Source organism: Mercurialis annua, linkage group LG7 (genome assembly GCF_937616625.2).
Source record: "Mercurialis annua linkage group LG7, ddMerAnnu1.2, whole genome shotgun sequence".
NCBI lineage: Eukaryota > Viridiplantae > Streptophyta > Magnoliopsida > Malpighiales > Euphorbiaceae > Mercurialis > Mercurialis annua.
The window spans coordinates 38197030-38217613 of NC_065576.1; the positions used below are offsets into that span (position 1 = coordinate 38197030).

Here is a 20584-nt window from a genome sequence, read left to right on the forward strand (position 1 = left end):
ATTCTAATGCATTTTGATTTGATCCGAATTGTACACTTCTCTTCAAACATAATTTCGATCTTAGCTGTAAGCAAAGATCTACTTGAATTACCGTATAATCTACTCGAGATTGTTTGTTGTGAAGATACTGAGAAAAAAACATGAGATATTGAAGTCATGAAGATCAATATGGAGAAGTTCTGAAGTATTTAGGCGAAAAAAGTCCGCGAATTAACATAGGGTGGAAGATATTAGGCATCAACTAAACTCAGCAAGTAAAGAGGGACAAGCTGTGCTGGTAGTTCTTCCATGTTTTGTACAATACATAATTGGAATTAGAATCAACTTTTATTTGAATATTAGATTATCTAGTATATACTAGCTATGTACTATTTTTTAAGTAAAAGAACGGCTTCAAAAAATCAGAAAACACACCCGAACAATTCAATTAGGAGAGGATGCTTGGTCAACGTAATATAATGTTTAGAGCTTTGGAGGCAATCCTATGAGTGTTCAACATATTTACTTGTCATTTGTCACGTATATATAAATATATTACACGCTCGAAATCAAATTTGTTGCATTACATCTCATTGATGAAATTTTGTACACTCGAAATCAATTTTTCTAATGGGAAGCCATACCATAGGAAGAGATACACACTCTCAATTTAATTTACATGTTATTACTTGTACTTGTCTACATTTATTAATGCAAGTTTGCATGAATGCATATGCCTAAAGGTCAAGGCCTCAATCTATTATTTTCCATTTAGGTCTTTATGCACGAGAATCACAAATTGATCCTCAAAAACCTAGATTCTATTGTTTTTCTTACGGTTGAGAATATATTTAATAAGAAGTTGAAACATACAGAAATTTTATTTTTCTTTACGTACTCTTTAGTATAAATTAATTGTATGTAAATCCAAAGTCATATACAAAACTAAGAAATGCCTAATATACATTTACATGATCATTTATGTACAAATTTGATTAACACCGACTAGCTTTAAACTAGGTAAAAGAGTACGCAGCTGAAGAGAGAGCGCTAAGCTAAGATTACATCTCTTTCCCTCTCTATGTAATTGCAAGACCAAAATAAATAGGGATTTGATCGATAGAACGTCTTTGTGGAGTTTAGCTTTGTTCTATGCCCGCCCCCTAAAGAAAAACGCTTTACAGGATCTCCTTCTTTTTAGGGATTCCGCGCTTACTCAACCTTTTTTTGCAGGCAGGATCTAAAAAGACTAGCAGGACCTGGACTAACTAATCGCTAAGAGCTCATCCCGAAAGAACTTGGGACGGGATAACTCGAAGTACGACATTCAGTTAGAAGCTTTTTTAGTGGTAATTTGAAACTGAAAGGCCGTAATTTGAGTAAAATTAGTGATTTTGCAACGTAAGGGTGCAATCGAATTGAGACTAAAAGGTGGGGATTTTTTTTTATGGAAATTAGCCTTTAAAAAAAAAAGCTTACTTCATGACAAAGCCAACTCAACCGCCTCTTTTGGACATAGCTCAAGGAAAAGAAGTTAAATACTTTAACAAAATTAGTGAAAAGGAGCCACGTTCTATTTTGGTTCATCATCATGGGTTTGTTACACTGATTGGCATACTATTAAAATATATTTTTACTCATAAAACTAGTTCTTTTAAAATATTAAGTGTTTATTGCTATTTTCTAAATTTATCTTTATTATTAAATAACTTAATGAGTTTAGAAAGATTAGTCAAACTCAAAAATAATAATAATTAATATAAAAAATTAAATAAAAATATATATTTATATTAGAATATGTTTTTTATTATTTTAATTTATATAAAATAGCCAAATGTAATAAATATTTATAAAGAGTACTTGCTAGACAGACGTAGATAAAAACATTTAGGAAGGACCATTAATAATTTAAAATTTAAAATTGTATACAATATAAAATTTACATCAATATTCTATTAATAATGATAATAAACTAAATATAATTGTATAAAGTTATATATTTCATTCATCTTTTAAAAAAAATCATAGTTTACATTAAATATAATATAAAAAAGGATAGTATAAATATTACAGGGGACTAAAATTGGATTTTATCACTATTTTTTTTAAAAGTCAGGAAATAAATTAGTTTTCACCAGTAATTTATTAGATATATAAAAAATATAATGTTCAAAAGTTGTAGTATATTTTTTTCAAGGGTTTAAGTTAGAATTTGGGAGGCTATGGCTCTCAGGTCTAAATATTTGCCGCTGAATGCTGATGATATTCATTCTAAAAAGACGTCTGATTGATATTTTTACTGTAAGAGAATTATAAAAGTTTAAAGTTCGAGTTTCTGTACCGTTACATCTATCCATATTGACAGAAGTTTATCATTTTTATAACTGTTGAAAAAAGATTATTTTTTATTGTATAGTTCATACGACTCATTAAACCTACAATGAATAAAAAAATTATACATATAATTTTAAATATACACATTTGATTTTTTTCCCCTATTTATTAACTTATTGTCTCTAAGTTGGACTCAAAGCATTAGCAATTTATTCAAAAAATAATATAAATATAACTTAAAATAACAATAATACATTTCTAAGTTTTTATTTTACTAAAATAGAACGGTTTGATATAGTTTTATCCTCAGCAGCAACTTTATAGGCCGGCTCTATGGGATCACTGGAATTTGGAAAGACAAGGGCAATGCAAAAGCTTATTCTTTTACTCTGTCTCAGATTTAAACTTAACATCATTATTGCTCATATTCTGATTTCAGCATTATTCCTCTATTACTAAATTATACTTATAGTTAGGGCTTCAATTTTTTGAATTTTTTCATATATGGTTCAACAATTCAAGAAAAGTCAGATTTGTCATAATTTTGATAGCCATATTTCAATTGGAACAACTAAGCAAATTTATAATAAAAATCCAAATTTTTCAATTTTTTTTATTTATAATCAAATCTAACTTTTGATACTTATTAAAATTAGGCTACAATTAACAAAATTTAAATAAATAAAAAAACATACCTTTTCTTAAAAAAAAATTGGACAGTTTGAATATAGTAATTTATCGAAATTATGTCTAAGTTGGCATTTGAGAAAACTTGACCTTAAATAATAAAAAGGAGAAAAAAGAAACAGTATTTTTTTGAGTGATTAATAATATTTATAGAGACATTGAACCCTATGTTTAAAAATAGAACTTTGAGAGTCAAAGTTGAATTGAAACACTAGCAACTCTCTTCTTATTTTAAAACATGAACAAACAACAACTAGAAAAGAAGCACAATCATGACATAGGTTTGCTCTCGTTTTAGTAACGATTTGTTCCATATTTTCTTTTATTTCCCTCTAAATCCTCCAAAGATAATACTATGTCTTTATCACCTTTTTATTTGTATCTTTACTTTGGGAAAGCATAATTCGAATACATCCGAGTTTAACCCGCTAATGTAACATTGGATAACTCCGATTTATTCGGATAAATATACAGCAAGAAACAACAAAACCGATTCAAGGCACTTGAACAGATACAAATTTCGCATCATGTGACGCAATCAAGGAGAAGAATGACTGACATTGCATACATAAAATTGTCTCGGGGACAAACTAGATTTCCGGTCAAGACAAATGGATTGGAAGTAAGACTGAACGCAAAACAAGAACAGTTTGAAATGCAGGTTCGCACAGATGAAGTTCAATTACTTTTTTGGCGGACAAAAATGTTCAATCTCAATTTAGTATTATAACAGGATAAATATTTACATTCTTCAAATCCATACATTGAGTTATGATCACAGGAAAAAAGGGTAAGAAAAATAACTACATGCACTTCTAAAATCTGTCCAACAAACTCCCTAGGGCGTCATGAACCAAAAAAACCTAAAACCAACAACTGGCACCTTAAATCAATTAAACATGTAATACAACAAACCACCACCTTGCCGGTAGCCAATATTCAACAGGCTTTTTAACTTTGCTGAGACAATTTTCCGTCCTATTCATTTGGGTTTGGGTAAGATTGTAAAGCTCACCTTGAAGCTATAGACAACCAACGCAGACAACTCTTAATATGTGATGTTGCTGCTTCCAGTAAATATCCGAAAATTTTGAGATAATTACGTCTATGGATCATCATCATAAGGAATATTTGGGGCAAGGAATGACGGGAGAATTACAACAGGCCTTCCATTATGTTGGAATTCAGCAAGCAATGAAGTATGATTTTGCTGAAAGTACCAACTATTCCCAGTCAAGTCCAACCGCTGAAGTTTACCTAAGTAAAAACAAGAGTAGCATAGGCTCAAATTAAATTTTTTATTTTCATTTGGAGTTCCACAGGAAGGCCTAGTAGAGCATAATTCAAACACAATAAGTACTTGAAGCTTCTAAGGGGTTTTGAAGTTTGGTCCACTAACATCACTTATTTCTTCATGTTTCAGTTTCTCAAAATTTTTTTAAATCGCAAGCTATAAGTAACATGGTTCAAAAATCACGTCTTGTTGGAGAAACATACCTTTTGCGGCCTTCAGAGCTGAGCATATGAGAGTTGATGATTCTGCAGGCATAAGATTGTAAGATGCATTAACATCCACAAGATCTGGAGCCAATGACATGAGCTTTGTCAAAAAATATACAGTTTCAAGTCCACCACAGTTTTTGCTGTATTAAAACAGTGGATTCACAATCATCAAGTCACAGATTAAAAAAGAAAGAGACAGCAAAAGAATCCATAATTTTGTTCAAACCTTATGTTGATCTTGACAATACTCAATTCTCCCATCAAACCCTTATGTAGCTCCTTAAAGCCAGCTTTGCCCAGTCCAATGCCTCCAATATTAAGTTCTCTGATAGAAGTGCCTAAATACTTTCTCAAGGCTCCAGCTACTGGGCTGGAGGACAATAATTTTAAATCATTTTTATCTTTTGAAAGAAAAATAGGCAATACATTGCAACTTCTATGCCAGTGTTAGGTAAGCAAACCTGCCGAGGCCATTATCTGCAAGCGTGAGAGATTTCAGCTGTTTTTGTAGGGTTGAAAGGGTGTCTAAGAGAAGAGTAACTCCTTCGCAGGACAAATCACAATTCTCTAAATTCAACTCCACCAGTGGAGAGCATCTTTCCATTGCCTCAGCAAAATAAGGGATTAAACATCTGAAAAGTTCAATAGCTACTTTTAAACTCTTCTTCATCACATCGGAAATACAGCAGAAAATAGATGTTTAACTGACTTGATTCCTTCATCCTCAATGGGATTTTCGCCTAAATCCAGCACCTCCAAATTAGGCATACAAAGAAGTGTGTATCTAAGACTCGTCACATCATAGTTGCGAAGATTGTTATTCCTAAATAAGATAACGACTTGTGTCAATGGATGATTATTAGTATGTGAAAACAAGATGACAAACCTACAAAAGCGACCAAATGTGGCCTAGTAAAACAGTATATATCTTCTGTGCTCTTAACTTGTGGTGACTGGAAAATAATTATGAGTATTTTGCATCTCACCATAGAATGAATTGGTCTAAAATAAAAAAGTGTTTTTTTAGGCAATGACGTACCTTAACTGAAGGACGCGTAAGGATTGCAAACAATTGCTCATCTCCAAAGATAATGGGGCCCTGCTTGAGGAGCCCCTGTTGAAACTAGAAAGCCACCCTGCTATCTGTGAAAATTTAATAAGAGATCAAATGTTTGAATATGCAAATGAGAACAACTAGTAAAACAACAACAATATATTTATCAAAAATGAGCTACTTACAGTGTTGTCTGAAAGATCAAGGATGGATACACTAGAAGAGGCATCAAAAAGCAAAGTAAAAAGGATCCGTGCAAAATTCCGATCTAGGTGGTTACCAGAAAATCTTAATGAACACAGGGACCTGGATTCAAAATAGTTGGAAGAGTAGGTGATGTTGGAGAGTAACTACTCAATTAAGTGACATGCAATAGATGATCAAAGCGGCACTTTTCAGATTAGGTAATTCATTCGTGCAACATGCTCTTTAGATTAATTAATGAGTTCAAAGCAACATGTAATAAATGCATGGAAAAATCACTTCAGTGGAGATAATTGACTGGACAATAGCTCTCAAAAATCAAAAGGGTAAAAAGAATTAAGATTTTCGGCATTTGATATTTTTGCAGCAAGCAAGTCCAAAGTTGTGAACTCAAAATCTTCAGGGAGCTACACTGCTAACAAGCTCATTACAGTATTTAAAAATATTGCTTACTAAATATGATGAGAAGTTAAGCAATGAAAATATAATAGAATGCAAAAATGGATGTACCTTCCGGACGAAAGAAATGATACTAGGGAAGGAGGTAAAGACATTAGGTTAGCTTCAAGGAAGACTGATGTCCTGATTGAGAGGTTCTGTATTCCATGTGTTTGTCTATTTTTTATTTCTAAAGACCTACATATTGCATCAATAGATGTTGATGAAAGCTTGCAGTGAATAAATTCAAGAGATGTCAATGTTTCACTGTTTTGGACCAGCAGTTTGCATAATCCATCAACCTGTTAATTTGTGATGATAATCAGTCAAACACATTCAATTCTACAAGTTAAAAAATTATAGCTTTCAAATTTACCGGAAAATATAAAAATATTTAAGCATACATGTTCCTCTGATCTGATCCACCGCAATGTCAAACTCTGCAATCGGCAATTCCTCAATAATTGCTGCAACAGAACAGAAACAGTTAATATTGAGCCACTTATCACTCTTGTGAGATTCAAATGTAGAATGCACTAAACAAAAGCGGATTTATGAAACCCAACAAAATGAAAAACAGATAGCGTACTGATAAAAAAAAAGCAGCAGCAAAATGTAGACCCTTACCACCATTATAAAGCTATACCTTAGATAGCACAAAAAGTTGTAAAACATAGAAACTCAAACAAAAAACAAGCGCACACATGAGTGGATCTTTATTAGCAAAAACAGCATGCCTTACAAAGCTTTGCAGAACATATTAATCTACAAACATACATAATCTCTTTCTCAAGGGGATGCAAAATAAGCAATGTCTAGCTCCCATAAACTGAGAAGACCCTAGTACATATGCTAGCAAATCCATTCAAAACAAATATAATAAAGGCATGTGCTGAAGTGATTGATGATTTCATTCAATTTGAGGTATAAACATACACACGTTTCTCCGATGCATAAAACACTTTGAAGTCTCAGACATCTGCACAAAGAAACAAAATATTTAAGAAACCTAAACCTGGTATTATAAAAAGAAAAGGCATAGTAAAAAACTTCAGTGTAAATGAATTTATAATGGAGAGGGACTAACCATTCCAATGGTTTGTTCTAGTCATTTTAAATATAGTTGGACCCAATTACATTACATGTTTATGTGAACTCTAGCATTCTAGTACAATTACATTAATAATTATAATCACTCCCACCGATTAATCAATTAATAATTCTATCAAGAGTAAAATTGATAAGAGTGAAAAGATCAACTAGAATTGGAAACACAAAGATTTGATATATTTGTTCAGCCAGTTGGCCTCCAAAACATAAGAAACTGACATAGCATATAACTAGCACAGTGACCAAAATAAGATGATACCTAGCATAGTGACCAAATTGTTGGAAGTGATGAGATAATTTTGAATAGGATGAATGACTCAAATGTCCTTCACAACCAATGCATTTCAGTACATACTCTGCATGAACAGAGACAAAGTCAGTTTTTGACTTTGTTGCAGATATTAATACATACACGTGTTTCCAAGACACAAAATATATTAGATCTTACACTAACCAATATCAAGAAGTTATATATTACCTGGAACAATTATCTCCCCAACGCAACCATCAAAGGATACCATCGATGATCCTGCTGCTTCATCGAGACAACTGTATTTCAGATTAATAAAATAAAACAACAAAAAAAAATTCAAACACAAATTAAACAGAAGAAGAAGCATCATGATAATTCATCCAAACATTATACTTTTGCAAATGCGTTTCCCAATATTTCTGATGCCAGTCATCTGTATCAATATTGTCAACAATCAGAGACCACCGCGACCTAAAAAGATTCTTCCATTCCGTATCAAAAATACAACTTCTGCAACAACAAAAATCGTAAAATAAACAGTTCAACTCTTAAGAGTAATTCTTCCGTTTCTTTAAATCAAAGCGCTTCAATCCAAAAAAATACATAAAAAATAACCTAATTATCGCACCTCCCACGCTTTTTTCCAGTTTTCGAGCTACATTCATCATAACCATCCGAATTCTCGTAAGGCCTACTCAAACACAAGCACAATTACAGAAAAATTAAATCAAAATTTCACAATAAGTTTTTTTTAATCAAATCCAAACACACATAAAGAATTAGGTTTACATTTCGATTTGCAGCTTGTGCAAAGCCAATGGAGGTAATTGAGTGACTAAACTGTCGAACAAATGCGACGGAAGCTCATATAAATCAGATAATTGCAAACTATCATCACCTACAATTAATAATCATAGAAATTAGTAACTAATTTTTACATATATGAAATGAAAAACATTATTTTAAAAGCAAAAAAACAGTTACCGTCAAGTAGTTGGTGCTTAATTGCTTGTATGGCTAGAAATATCAAAGATGGAGGTTCTGTCATCGTTTAAATTTGTAATCTGCACTCAAACAATCACACAGTATAACCCAAAATATTGTCAGCTAGGGATTATCATGGTGATTTAGCTGCTAAGTTCATTTTTTGAAGTCTGCAAATTTCTTCTCTTATGCGTTTTAGTACTTTACGACTCTGCAAATTTCTTCTCTTATGCGTTTTAGTACTTTACGACGCCGTATTAGAATTATCCAAATTGATTTATTTTGCTTACGTTTTAGAGCAATTTTGAATGTTTTGTCTGTTCACTGTCCTGAGTTTCTCTTTTTAAATATTTTTATTTCTTTTCCATCAAATACTGTGACGGCAGCAACAGCAAGAAGAAGAAAGAAAGTGAAGAAGTAAAGGAAGGAAAACCACTGAAACCATGGTAATTAATTCAGTTTTTTTATATATAATATAATTCAATTTAGGATTGATTTTAAACTTCAATTTAGGTATATAAGATTAGTCTTAAATAAATTTAGAAGTCATAACCAATCTTCGGAGTGCGAAATTTCGCCACTCCTGGTCGATTAATCAGTCTATTATCTGGTTAGAAGCGTGCAATGTAGTCGTAAAATGATGAATTTATAATGTCGATTGATTTTGATTTTCAGGATAATCCGCCGGCCAAAAAGATTGGGAACAGCTCAAGATCCGATATAATCAGTAACTTGCCGAGTAATATCATAAATAACATTCTAAGTTGTCTGCCGATTCAAGAAGCAGTGGCGACTAGTATTTTGTCAAAAGAATGGAGGTTCAAGTGGAGATGTCTTTCCAAATTGGTATGTGAAAATACTTTTTATGAGATATCGATAAAACCCAATACTGGAAATCATGGCAATAATCTATTTTTTCTTAATATCTATAGAGTTCTATTACGTCACCATGGATCCATCTTGAATTTTACTTTTTGTGTTCCGTTAAAAAATTGTGATGAGATTGACCGGTTGATGCTTTTCTCGAGAAAGATGTGAAGGAAATTTTCTTCGAGATTGAAAGAAATGAACACTATAGATTGCCATCATTTGGTGTTCTCGTGTGTGACATTGAGGCGTTTGACTTTGTCCTCATATACTTCCATAGTTCCATTGCCAATTGTTTTTTGTTGACTCAGTATGAAGGTTTTCCAATTTTGTTGTGTCTATTTAATTGGTGTATTCTATGTTCTTACTTTGTATTCTTGCAATTTTTTTATAGTACCTGCTTCATGAAACAACGCGAACGAATATTTCTCTTGGCTATCATAAAGTTCTCGAACTGCCTGATATATGTTTTCGGTGTGCGAGTGATATCTCTACTACTTTTAGCATGATCATGAGCTCTCCTAACTTGGAGATGCTCGAGATTGGGGTAATTTTCTGTTTGTTAACTTGCTTTATACATCATGTTTCATATTTCTCATCATAACTAATGTTTTATGTTTTTTTCTTAGTCTATTGCTCATTGTGAAATTCATCCTCTTGCTACGGAATTTTTAGAAGTAAAAGACCCCTTAGCTAATGAACTGAAAAAACTTCGAGTGGTGAAGGTGAAGCTTGGATACACAACAGCAATAAGACCTGAACTAGAATTCATTGAAATTCTATTGGCTCGATCAGTAGAATTAGAAAAGATGTTTATACAGCCTGCCGAAGGAACAGTTTGTGTGGAATTATTGGAGTTTGTGAAAAAGATAATTCAATTTCAACGTTTATCAGAGAAAGCAAAAATTGAATTATTATGATTCAGATTTCGATGTACAAGAATGATGATTCAGGATGATGGTAATGCAGGTTATGATGTTGATTATTATGATTGCTAATCAAATTTACTCAAAATAGCACTTTTTGGGAATGTTGAAGCATTCAAGATATCAAAGATGGAAGTTGTGGCATCTTTAAAGCTTGTAATCTGTATTGAAATAATCAAATAGCGTTACCGAAAATATGTTAGCTAGAGATTATCGGAGTAGTTTAGGACTTAGGAGTCATTTTTTTAAGTCTGCAAAACGTTTCTTCTACTGATTTTGCTATGGATGCTTGGCTTGGCTCCTCGTATAGTTCTAGAAGTAGAACGCCGTCGTATTGACATTATCCAAATTAATTGTTTAATTTCGTGTTTTACTATTTATTATAATATTTTGCAATTAATTTTAGCATATAATTTTTTTGAATGAAAACTTCAGTAATTTGAGATGACTGATTAATATGATATTGATATATCAATTTAATTTGTTCCACAGTTTTAATACTAACGATGATGATTTATTCCTTTTGCATTCGACTTATCTTGCACGAAAACTTTTTGAATACTACATTTTAAAATTTCATTTTTTATTTCCGGTTTGAAATTTAAAAGTTTGACATTTATAAATCATTCTTTAAAAAATAAAATGGTCAACGCATATTCTTGGGATTATTTTTGTAGAATTTGATGTTTTTAAAAAAGCCAGATTTTTATCTGCATCCCTGAATTCTTTTCTTTGCTAACTTCTCATTCTCAACAAAAGCGGCAATTGTTAGTTAGGAGCAGTGGTGTAGTTGGACAATATTCTAAATTTAGGAGGTCGAACTATTAAAAAGAAAGATAATTATTAATTTTTTTATATCAAATAGGACGAAGCTTTAAATCGGAATTATTCACCTAAAAAATTATATTTCAGATCAACTTTGACAAGCTCCAAAATTATATTTTCGTTGTTAAAAAACACTATCAAATTTAACATTTTATCTCTTCATTATATGTTATGTGCCAATCATTCTCAGTCACCTTATTTGAGAAGGTAAAACGAGATAAAATGTCAAATTTAAAAATATTTTTTTAAAAACCACGAATTGAATTTTATTTGATTTATTGTGTCAAATTTGGGAGACAAAATGATCTTCATTCTATTTTTTTTAAGGCCTAATCACTCAAAAAACCCTCACCTTTTAAACTTTTTTTCAATTCCACCCCGACGTTGAAAATTTGTCAATTTTACCCACTTTTGAATTTTCCGTTTTCAATTGTATCCCAATATTTTAATTTTTGTTAATTTTTTTTACTTAAATGATGAAATCATTCAATTAATTAAGTCTAAACATGAAATTAAATTCTTTTTTATTCAAAAAAGTACAAATAAATCCTTTATTTTTAAAAACTAACTAAAAACCATAATCAAATTAACACTAATTTAAATTCTTAATTAATTTAACTAAATTTAAATAAATTTTAAAAATATACAATCAATATATGCGAGACATGGAGAATGTATTAAACAAATTTCCAAACGTAAAAGACGTTAATTTAATTTTTCAGGGTACAATTGAAACATAAAAATGCAAAATAGGGTGAAATTGACAAATTTTCAACGTCAGGGTATGATTGAAAAGGGGCTAAAAGGTCGGGTTTTTTTTTAAGACATTAGGCCTTGTTTTAATTCTATTTTTTTTTCATAACTTTTGAAATTCATCATTTGATTCAATTTTTTTTTTTGGCAAAATAGCAATTGAATTAATTTCGGTAAATAGAATTACATAATGTTTGTGAGAACTAGATAACAGAAATTACAATAAACTCCTAAAAAGGAGGCTTTAAGGACTTTTTAGCCACTTCATGGGCCATCCAAGTACACATTCGCTTAACATATGAAAGTAAGCGAACGGTATAAAATTATGACTTCTATTATTGATGGGATGTCTTTCTCGACTTATTCCAATGTCTTCGCAACTTCGGATGATATTATTCCTGAAAGAAAATGAGAACTACAGTAAGTGATAAAACTCAAAATTTTCATACAAATCATATCAACAACTGTTACTATATTATAACTGCATCAGAACTTATCTTGAACATTGCAGTAGAGGCCTTCATCAACGTACTTTAACCTCATACGGAGTACAATATCCTCACAAGAAATATAAAACCTCACAAGGAGTACTTTAACCTCACAATGAGTACTTTAACCTCACAAGAAGTACTATAACTTCACAAATTGATATGATAAATTTTATATATAATAAATGAGATTTAAATAGAGTAAAAAATAACATATAATTATACAAATATTTAAAAATAATATATAATATGTAATTTAAATAATAAACTTTATTATAATGGATTTGATTTCAATTGAGTTTTCAATAGTTAGAATCGTGATATTTGAACAAATTGTTACTTTATATCATCAAATGAAGAAATATTTTTAAAAATAGTTAGAAATTAATTTGTATGAATATCTATTTTTGACAATATCATTGACAAATTCAGTAAATGAAATTAAAGGAAGTTATAGTTATAATTTAAAATAGAAAAGATTATAATTTTTGGAGGCTAATAATGAAATTGAAATGAGAAAGAAAAAATCTTTTATAAAAAATCAGAGGAGATATTTTCATAAATGGGCTTCGAATTCAAAATTAAGAGTTAATTTAACTTTTGCAAATGAAAATAAAAAATGTATTTAGAAGCAAATCAACCAGGAGCAATATATTTAGAAGCAAATCAACCAGGAATAATATATTTGGAAGCAAATCAACCAGGAGCAATATAAAACATCTTTCATTATTATAGCTTAGATTCCTTGACAAAACTTCATTTGATTATATGAAATTTGGTACTGTAAATGGTTTTAAACAATATTTGTGATTGTCAATATACTGTACATAAAATTAAAAGATTAAAACATAATAATATATATGATTATTGTTAAATGCAAACCTGGCAATGGAAGGACAGGAGCAGCAATATGAAAATAATGATGATGGAATTCGAGATTTTTAAAAATGGATTACCATAATAAGATTAATTATGTGAGTATTCCATAGAAACAAGAGTAGAATAAGAAACGAAAAGAAAAGATTAAGATAGAACAAAGAAAAATAATGTTCCATCTCTGTAAGAGAGGAAAGAGGCGGGTATGGGACTAATTTAATGAACAAAGAGATCAAATCACAATCATAAACCTACCAATTGCAATTTGGTATCACATATTTAAAATGTAAATTAGCACTAATCATAATAAAACTTTGAATAAACCATAATATTAATAAAATACAAAAGAGAAAGGAGTAAGAAATACATTACAGTGTTAATTTCGCAGTCACACCAGCAAATGATCGGTGGCTGATGCATTCTCTCATCGACGCCATTGCCCAATTCACAGGAAACATAAGCCCATGTTGGCCTTTATTTGAAGCCGTGTTGGAATACAAAGACCCAATTTGATGAAAGGCTACCATCAACAATGGAGGTTTTTCCTAGTCTAAATTGTAATGGGTCCTTCACAAAACGAAGATGGAAGCGGTAGCGATTATTGACGGTTATTACAAAACAGCCGACATGATTTTACAGTAACAAACTCTTCTTCTCTGTACTAAATTCTATAATCCATAATCCACATTTCCGTCAGAAAAGATTGCCATCGTCGCCAGCGACGGCATCGGGTGCTTTACTGTCGACAACGAACGGTTTCCATGTTCACTGGAACATCGTCTCTTAACGGTTATTGACGGTTACTTCGTAGCTACTGCAACAACGCCACTATGAATAACATATAATTTTATCCCAATGATAAATGCACAAAATATTATCCTTACAGACATTTTACATTCAGGGTGGAGATTGAAATCTCAAAATCATTGATGATGAGAGGAGTTATGGTAAGAGCAGGAAAGGATGCAAAGAGATGATAAGTTCCCAAAAAAAACCTCATTTGATTCAATTGAATAAGAACAAAAACAAATAAACAGAACGAATAAACTGATAACGGAAATAAAAATAAAAGACCGTATAATTAAATTTTCAAACAAAAGATACAAAAATATAAATTAGAAGATATGAGGGGGGTTTAGAGTAATTTTCTCAATGTTTTATCTATTTCCTTTTCTGTGTTTTCCTATTTCCTTTCCATTAACAACTAGAAGAAAGAAAGAAAAGTAAAGCAGTAAAGGAAGGAAAAAAAACTGAAACCATGGTAATTAATTCGTTTCTTTTTTATATATAATATAGTTCTTATACATCCTTTACTTTACTTCCACTGATAATGATTAATTATGATTAAAAACCTCTAATTTGATAGAACCCAATTTGTGTGCATTTTACTGTTTTCTAGTTTGTATTTGTGCTTGTTACTCTTCATAATCACATTCCATAATTTATTTAAAATTTAATATAATATTCAGTACTATTTACTGACGGAAATGAAAAAGAGACATAGGTAAGGGAGAATTTAGGATTGATTTTAAACTTCAATTTAGGTATATAAGAGTAGTATTAAATAAATTTGGAACGTCATTGCCAATGTTCGGAGTGCGAAATTTCGCCACTCCTAGTCGTTTAGTCAGTCTATAATCTGGTTGGAAGCGTGCAATGTAGTTGTAAAATGATGAATTTATAATGTCCATTGATTTTGATTTTCAGGATAATCCACCGGCCAAAAAGACTGGGAACAGCTCAAGATCCGATATAATCAGTAACTTGCCGAGTAATATCATAGATAATATTCTAAGTTGTCTGCCGATTCAAGAAGCAGTGGCGACTAGTATTTTGTCAAAGGAATGGAGGTTCAAGTGGAGATATCTTTCGAAATTGGTATTTGACAAAGCTTTTTATTGGACATCGATAAAACGCAGTACGGGAAATCCTAGCAATAATCTATTTTTTCTTAACATGTATAGAGTCTTATTAGTTCACCATGGACCCATTTTGAATTTTACTTTTCGTGTTCCGTTGTTAGAAAGTTGTGATGAGATTGACCGGTTGATGCTTTACTTGAGCGAGAAAGATGTTCAGGAAATTTTCTTTATGATTGAAGGAAATGAACGCTATAGATTGCCATCATATCTGTTCTCATGCGTGACATTGAGGCGCTTGACTTTGTCCTCATGTACTTTCGTAGTTCCATTGGCGTTTCAAGGATTTGTTAAGTTGATTTCTTTTACATTACAATCTGTTCATTTGAGTACAAATATATTTGAAACTTTCATTCCCAAATGCCCATTACTTGAAAGACTTTCTATACAAGAATGTGACGAATTTGATAACCTAGATATTGACATTCCTTATCTAAAGTTCTTCGAGTTCTCTGGTGATTTTAAGTCTCTTTGTTTTAGAAAACCTTGTCAGCATCTTTCAACGGTTATATTTGATGGAGATCTTGATGCTTGCGAACCGACCAAGCTTCTCGAATATCTGCCTGTCGTCAAGCACCTGCGACTCGGATTGAGCTTTGTGCATGTAAGCCAGTTGTTTATGTTTACTTTGTATTGGATGTCGATTTAGTTCGCGAATTCTATGTTCTTACTTTGTATTCTTGTTTCTAGAACATGCTTCATGAAACAATGCCAAAAAAACTTTCTCTTGGCTGTCTTAAAGTTCTTGAACTGCCTGATATATGTTTTTGGCGTGCGGGTGATATCTCCACAGCTTTTTCCTTGATTTTGAGCTCTCCTAACTTAGAGAAGCTGGAGATTGGGGTAATTTTCTATTTGTTAACTTGCTTTGTACATCATGTTTCATATTTTCCATCAAAACTAATGTTTTATGTGTTTATTTCTTAGTCAGTTGGTCTTCATAGAAGAGAACTTGCTACGGAATTTTTAGAAGTAAAAGACCCCTTGGCTAATGAACTGAAAAAACTTCGAGTGGTGAAGATAAAGCTCGGATACACAAAAGCAATAAAACCTGAACTAGAATTCATCAAGTTTTTATTGGCTGGATCAGTAGAACTAGAAAAGATGTTTATACAGCCTGACGAAAGAACAGTTGCTAAGGAAGGACTTAAAATTCTGAAAAGGATAACTCGATTTCAACGTTCATCAAAGAAAGCAGAAATTGTATACCTAAATACTGATGACGATGATGAAGTTGGTAGTGATGGTAATAAAGGTTAGGATGTTGATTATTATGCCTGCTGCTAATAAAATTTGTAGTCACTCCAGCTTTTGCTTAATAAATTTCAAAATAGTTTTTTTTTTTGGGAATGCTGAAGCATTCAAGATATCAAATGTGGAAAGCTTGTAATCTTCATGGAACTATCAGACAGTGTTACCGAAAATATATTAGCTAAAGATTGTCGGAGTAGTTTAGCTGCTAGTTTTATTAGGAGTCATTTTTTGGAGTCCGCAACATTTCTTCTGCTGATTCTGTTATGGATGCTTGGCTTGGCTGGCTCCTCGTACGGTTTTAGAAGTAGAACGGCGTCGTATTGACATTATCCAAATAAATTGTTATATTTGTATTTTAATATCTATTTCGATATTTGGCATTTAATTTTGGTATATATATTTTTTTGAATGATAACTTCAGTAAATTAGAGATGACCGCTTAATGTGATATTGATATATTAATTTAATTTGTTCCACAGTTTTAGCACTAGTGATGATGATTTATTCTTTTCGCATTCTTACTTTATCCTTTTTTTTCTTTCATCTACTAAAACTATCTTGATCGTGGGAGTGAACGTCCGGATCCTCCTCTGACGTTTTCTAAAACTAATATTTTATTAGACGGTTTATCAAATTCATATTCATATAGCACTCAAGTGCTAAAAACAACATAATCAAATTAGGAAAAAGATCAAGATTCAATAAAATGAAGGTCCATCAATTTTCAACACACTACAAAAGTGATGTTCACAAACAAGCCATTGTAATAGAACAAACAAAAGTAAATATATATATAGGAATTAACGAGAAATTCAGTGTTTCAGAGATTTGCGTCTATGGCCATAATGGTGCTGAGGTTCATAGGGTTCATATACTTGGTGGATCCAGTCATGAGCTGCTGCACCAGGATCCTGCTTGCTCTCTCTGTTGGATGGAATGGGTCCCAAAACACATACTCGTCTCTGTTCTTGCACAGGTTCGACAGCATAGTGCATGTTCCTATCCCATTGTATAGTCCTTGTCCGCAACATGCTATTTTTGATGTTACAAAACCTGCAAAACCAGCGATTCGGCCAGTTCGGTTAAAAACGGGGGTTTAACCAAAACCAAATTAATCGAATTACTTAATCTTACCGACTAGATTAACTAAATTAATCGAATTAGTCGAATTAACCGATATCTTTAAAATATATCAATCTAGACCAACCGAATTAATCAATTAATTTGATTAAACTGATAAAACTATATGAAATTATTATTATAAATAAATAAAAAAACAAAAAACATTCGGTTAATCGAAATTTAAAACTCTTAATCTTAACCAAACATACCGAACTAATAAATTATCAAAAAAAATTTAACTGAATTAACCACAATATTAATTTCGTTAAATTTAATTTAACCGATCACAGCCTATCTTTAAGGTCAAGTTGTTAAAATCTATGAGACTTTATTTATACGAAAACTTTTTAATTTCTACATTTTGAAATTTCATTTCTTATTTTTGAATATATTTTTAAAAATTTTAAAATTCGATTTCTGTACATCATTCTTATAAAAATATGTTAATTCTCGCTTCCGTTTAAATATTTTTTGTTTTCGTGCTACATAGGTAAGAACTCGAGCTGGTGAAAAAGAGAAGGGTAGTAAATAATAACGAACCGAATTGTTGGGGCTGGTTGATCAAGTCCATGTTCATGTCAAATGCATTGGCAGAAATGAAAACATCAGAGCCAATTTGGGAGTTGAGTTGTTGAAGCATTTGGAATAGCTGAGGATTGTATAATCCTGTAGCTCTCTGTGGCTCTGGTGAACACTCTCCATTTCTGCTCCCATAGTAAGCTAGCTCGGCCGGGACACAACCGAGCGGTCCGGTCCCTGTCACGAGCACCCTTCTTGCTCCCAATTCATACAGCTTCTGCAGTATTTTACTAATAAATTAGAATATTTTCAGAAAGTAAACTCACACTATCAAAAGATAAACTAAAAATATGAGTTGAAATTTGGCCCTTCCTCTAGTCTCGAGTCGGAAAAAGTGACACTACTACACAATAACGACTCGTTAATAGCAGTTTTAAACCTGTTACAATCGTATATAAAAAAACAGTTTTTAGTTTTTTCGTAAAACAGTATACAAATTTTCAGTTTTTAAAAATTAATAAAATTGTTGCACTACCTATCAAAAAGCTAGTGCAGCTGAGGATGTGCTTAGGTCAGTTCGGTTGCCGGATCAAACTAAACCAAATTAACAGTAACCGATTTTATTTTTTATTTTTTTATAACTGTGATTTTAATTGAAGTACATGTAACTGAATTATAACCGAACCAAAATAATAACTTGGTATGATCGGTTATTTTGATTAACCGATAGCCACATTTTTTGATATTTTTTATTTAAAAATATTAAATAATTTTGGTGTTAATTTTTAATTACATAGAATTTAGAGGGCAAAATGATATCTAAGTCCTATAAAAATTATACAGGTACCTTAAATTTCTAAAGAAGTACAAAAATAACATCACATTCATATACATATTCGGTTAATTCGGTCGATCCCGTTAATTTGAAAATTAATTATTGAAAATCAAACCGAATTAACCAAAATTATAAGAAAATTAATCGAACCAAACTAACTAAAAACCGAACTAAATTAAAATTTCAGTTGAAACATACACAGCAGATTGAAGACAATAGATGTAAGGTAAGTCATTTATGTACCAGATTGAACTAAAATTTAAATGCTAGAAAAATTTATTTATACCATGAGAATGTTCTTGTACTCAGAGATAAGAAACTGGCAATAAACAGGGAGAGCAAACTGCTGCCTTCTCAAAGAGAAAGTGGGCAAAAAGTAATTATTAACAAAATCATTTCCACCCAAAGTAATCAGAACTACTGCATTATTCACTAGCTGCTCTGCTTTTGCTTGTCCTATCATTGCCCCAACTCTTTGTTTGTACTCTCCAAATAGTTCGAATTGCCTACACATTTTTAATATGTTCACCTGCAAACATTAATTAATACTCATCCATTAGATCACAATTATAAAGTTAATTTTAATTTTTTTTTTGCTTGATTAAATTGTTGGATGTGGACTAACAAATTGAAGTCCGGTGTCGTTGAGGATTCCGATCCCGGCAGAGGCAAAATTGGCACCATTGATTAGCTTCTGACCGTTAAGTTCAGGATTTAAGTATGGCAATGTTGGTTCCAACCCCATGGACTCACCTACAAATTATATGTGTATTCTCATTACTATGTTCAAACCATTATATGTAAATATAAAGTTTAATGGTCCATGCAATTAGAATTTTTGACACTTTCAAATATTTTTCTAAAAATTTATTTTTAGGTTCAAACCATTATATATAAATATATCAATGATCGACTAGCTTTCGTGGTAGTACTAAAAAGAATACTCGAAATTAACTTAACTTACTGATCAAGTCAGGAAAGCTTAAGCCATTAGAGAACCGGCCAGTAGGCTGATGAGACGGGTAATCAATGCCATACGGCGGGGAATCAGCTCGAGCCGGTGTAGCTAAGTAGTTGTTGTTTCCGTTATCGACGAGAGAGTCGCCGAACACAAAGAAAGCTCGGCCAGCCTCCGCCCCACGAGGCGAGATTACCGTCACCATTGCCACCATTAGGGCAACATTCATCATAGTACAAGTGTTAACCTTAAAGCTTGACATAAAGCAATTTGTAATGTTTTTAAGTATATTGATCTCTCTCTTTTTTTTCCGAAACCAAAGATGTGGTTTTATATATAGAGTATCCCTTACTAATGGGTGCAACGCTATTTATATTCTTCTTGCTTGAGAGTTTATGACAAAATGAAGTTTAAGAATAATTAATATGCATACGAAAATTAATAAGTAGAGGCAATAAGTGGGTAGATTGGAGGATGTTTGACATTAATAATCACTATTATATGGAATGGCTTTCAAATGTATCATATATAGGGATGTTTGGTTAACACAGATCGATTTAGCCGAAACTGAATTAATTTAATTATTTTTTTAATCAAACCGATTGAATTAATAGTTTTAATCAAAATCGATTTAACCAATTGATTGAAATCCTAAAATTAAAAGTTAAACCAAGTGAATTTGTAATTTTAGCCAAA

At 31.5% G+C, this 20584-nt stretch overlaps 4 protein-coding genes across 7 annotated transcripts; 2 read left to right on the forward strand and 2 right to left on the reverse strand.

Moving 5' to 3' along the window:
• Window positions 1-3704: 3704 nt before the first annotated feature.
• On the reverse strand, window positions 3705-8766 carry LOC126656254 (uncharacterized). Of its 4 annotated transcripts, XM_050350768.2 has the most exons (16): window positions 8547-8766; window positions 8352-8460; window positions 8191-8253; window positions 7956-8072; window positions 7788-7858; window positions 7569-7665; window positions 7136-7178; window positions 6604-6666; window positions 6272-6501; window positions 5743-5863; window positions 5543-5646; window positions 5213-5326; window positions 4965-5135; window positions 4730-4873; window positions 4498-4643; window positions 3705-4257 (listed from the first exon to the last, which is right to left on the reverse strand). In XM_050350768.2, exons 1-16 carry the CDS (start codon window positions 8608-8610, stop codon window positions 4106-4108), a joined length of 1809 nt encoding a protein of 602 aa, XP_050206725.1. In that variant the 5' UTR covers window positions 8611-8766; the 3' UTR covers window positions 3705-4105. The 4 variants fall into 4 exon arrangements, with proteins under 4 accessions (XP_050206725.1, XP_050206726.1, XP_050206728.1 ...); XM_050350769.2 differs by lacking the exon at window positions 5213-5326; XM_050350771.1 differs by lacking the exons at window positions 8352-8460; window positions 8547-8766 and having other exon boundaries at window positions 7788-7841.
• Window positions 8767-8883: 117 nt separating this feature from the next.
• On the forward strand, window positions 8884-10657 carry LOC126656256 (F-box/FBD/LRR-repeat protein At1g13570-like). The gene is made up of 4 exons (XM_050350772.2): window positions 8884-8992; window positions 9222-9392; window positions 9808-9960; window positions 10043-10657. Exons 1-4 carry the CDS (start codon window positions 8990-8992, stop codon window positions 10331-10333), a joined length of 618 nt encoding a protein of 205 aa, XP_050206729.1. The 5' UTR covers window positions 8884-8989; the 3' UTR covers window positions 10334-10657.
• Window positions 10658-14430: 3773 nt separating this feature from the next.
• On the forward strand, window positions 14431-16839 carry LOC126654738 (F-box/FBD/LRR-repeat protein At1g13570-like). The gene is made up of 4 exons (XM_050348701.2): window positions 14431-14542; window positions 14989-15804; window positions 15891-16043; window positions 16128-16839. Exons 1-4 carry the CDS (start codon window positions 14540-14542, stop codon window positions 16458-16460), a joined length of 1305 nt encoding a protein of 434 aa, XP_050204658.1. The 5' UTR covers window positions 14431-14539; the 3' UTR covers window positions 16461-16839.
• Window positions 16840-17133: 294 nt separating this feature from the next.
• LOC126656252 (GDSL esterase/lipase At4g28780-like) lies at window positions 17134-20234 on the reverse strand. Its single transcript, XM_050350766.2, has 5 exons — window positions 19895-20234; window positions 19556-19683; window positions 19217-19459; window positions 18117-18372; window positions 17134-17507 (listed from the first exon to the last, which is right to left on the reverse strand). Exons 1-5 carry the CDS (start codon window positions 20148-20150, stop codon window positions 17275-17277), a joined length of 1116 nt encoding a protein of 371 aa, XP_050206723.1. The 5' UTR covers window positions 20151-20234; the 3' UTR covers window positions 17134-17274.
• Between the last annotated feature and the right edge of the window lie 350 nt (window positions 20235-20584).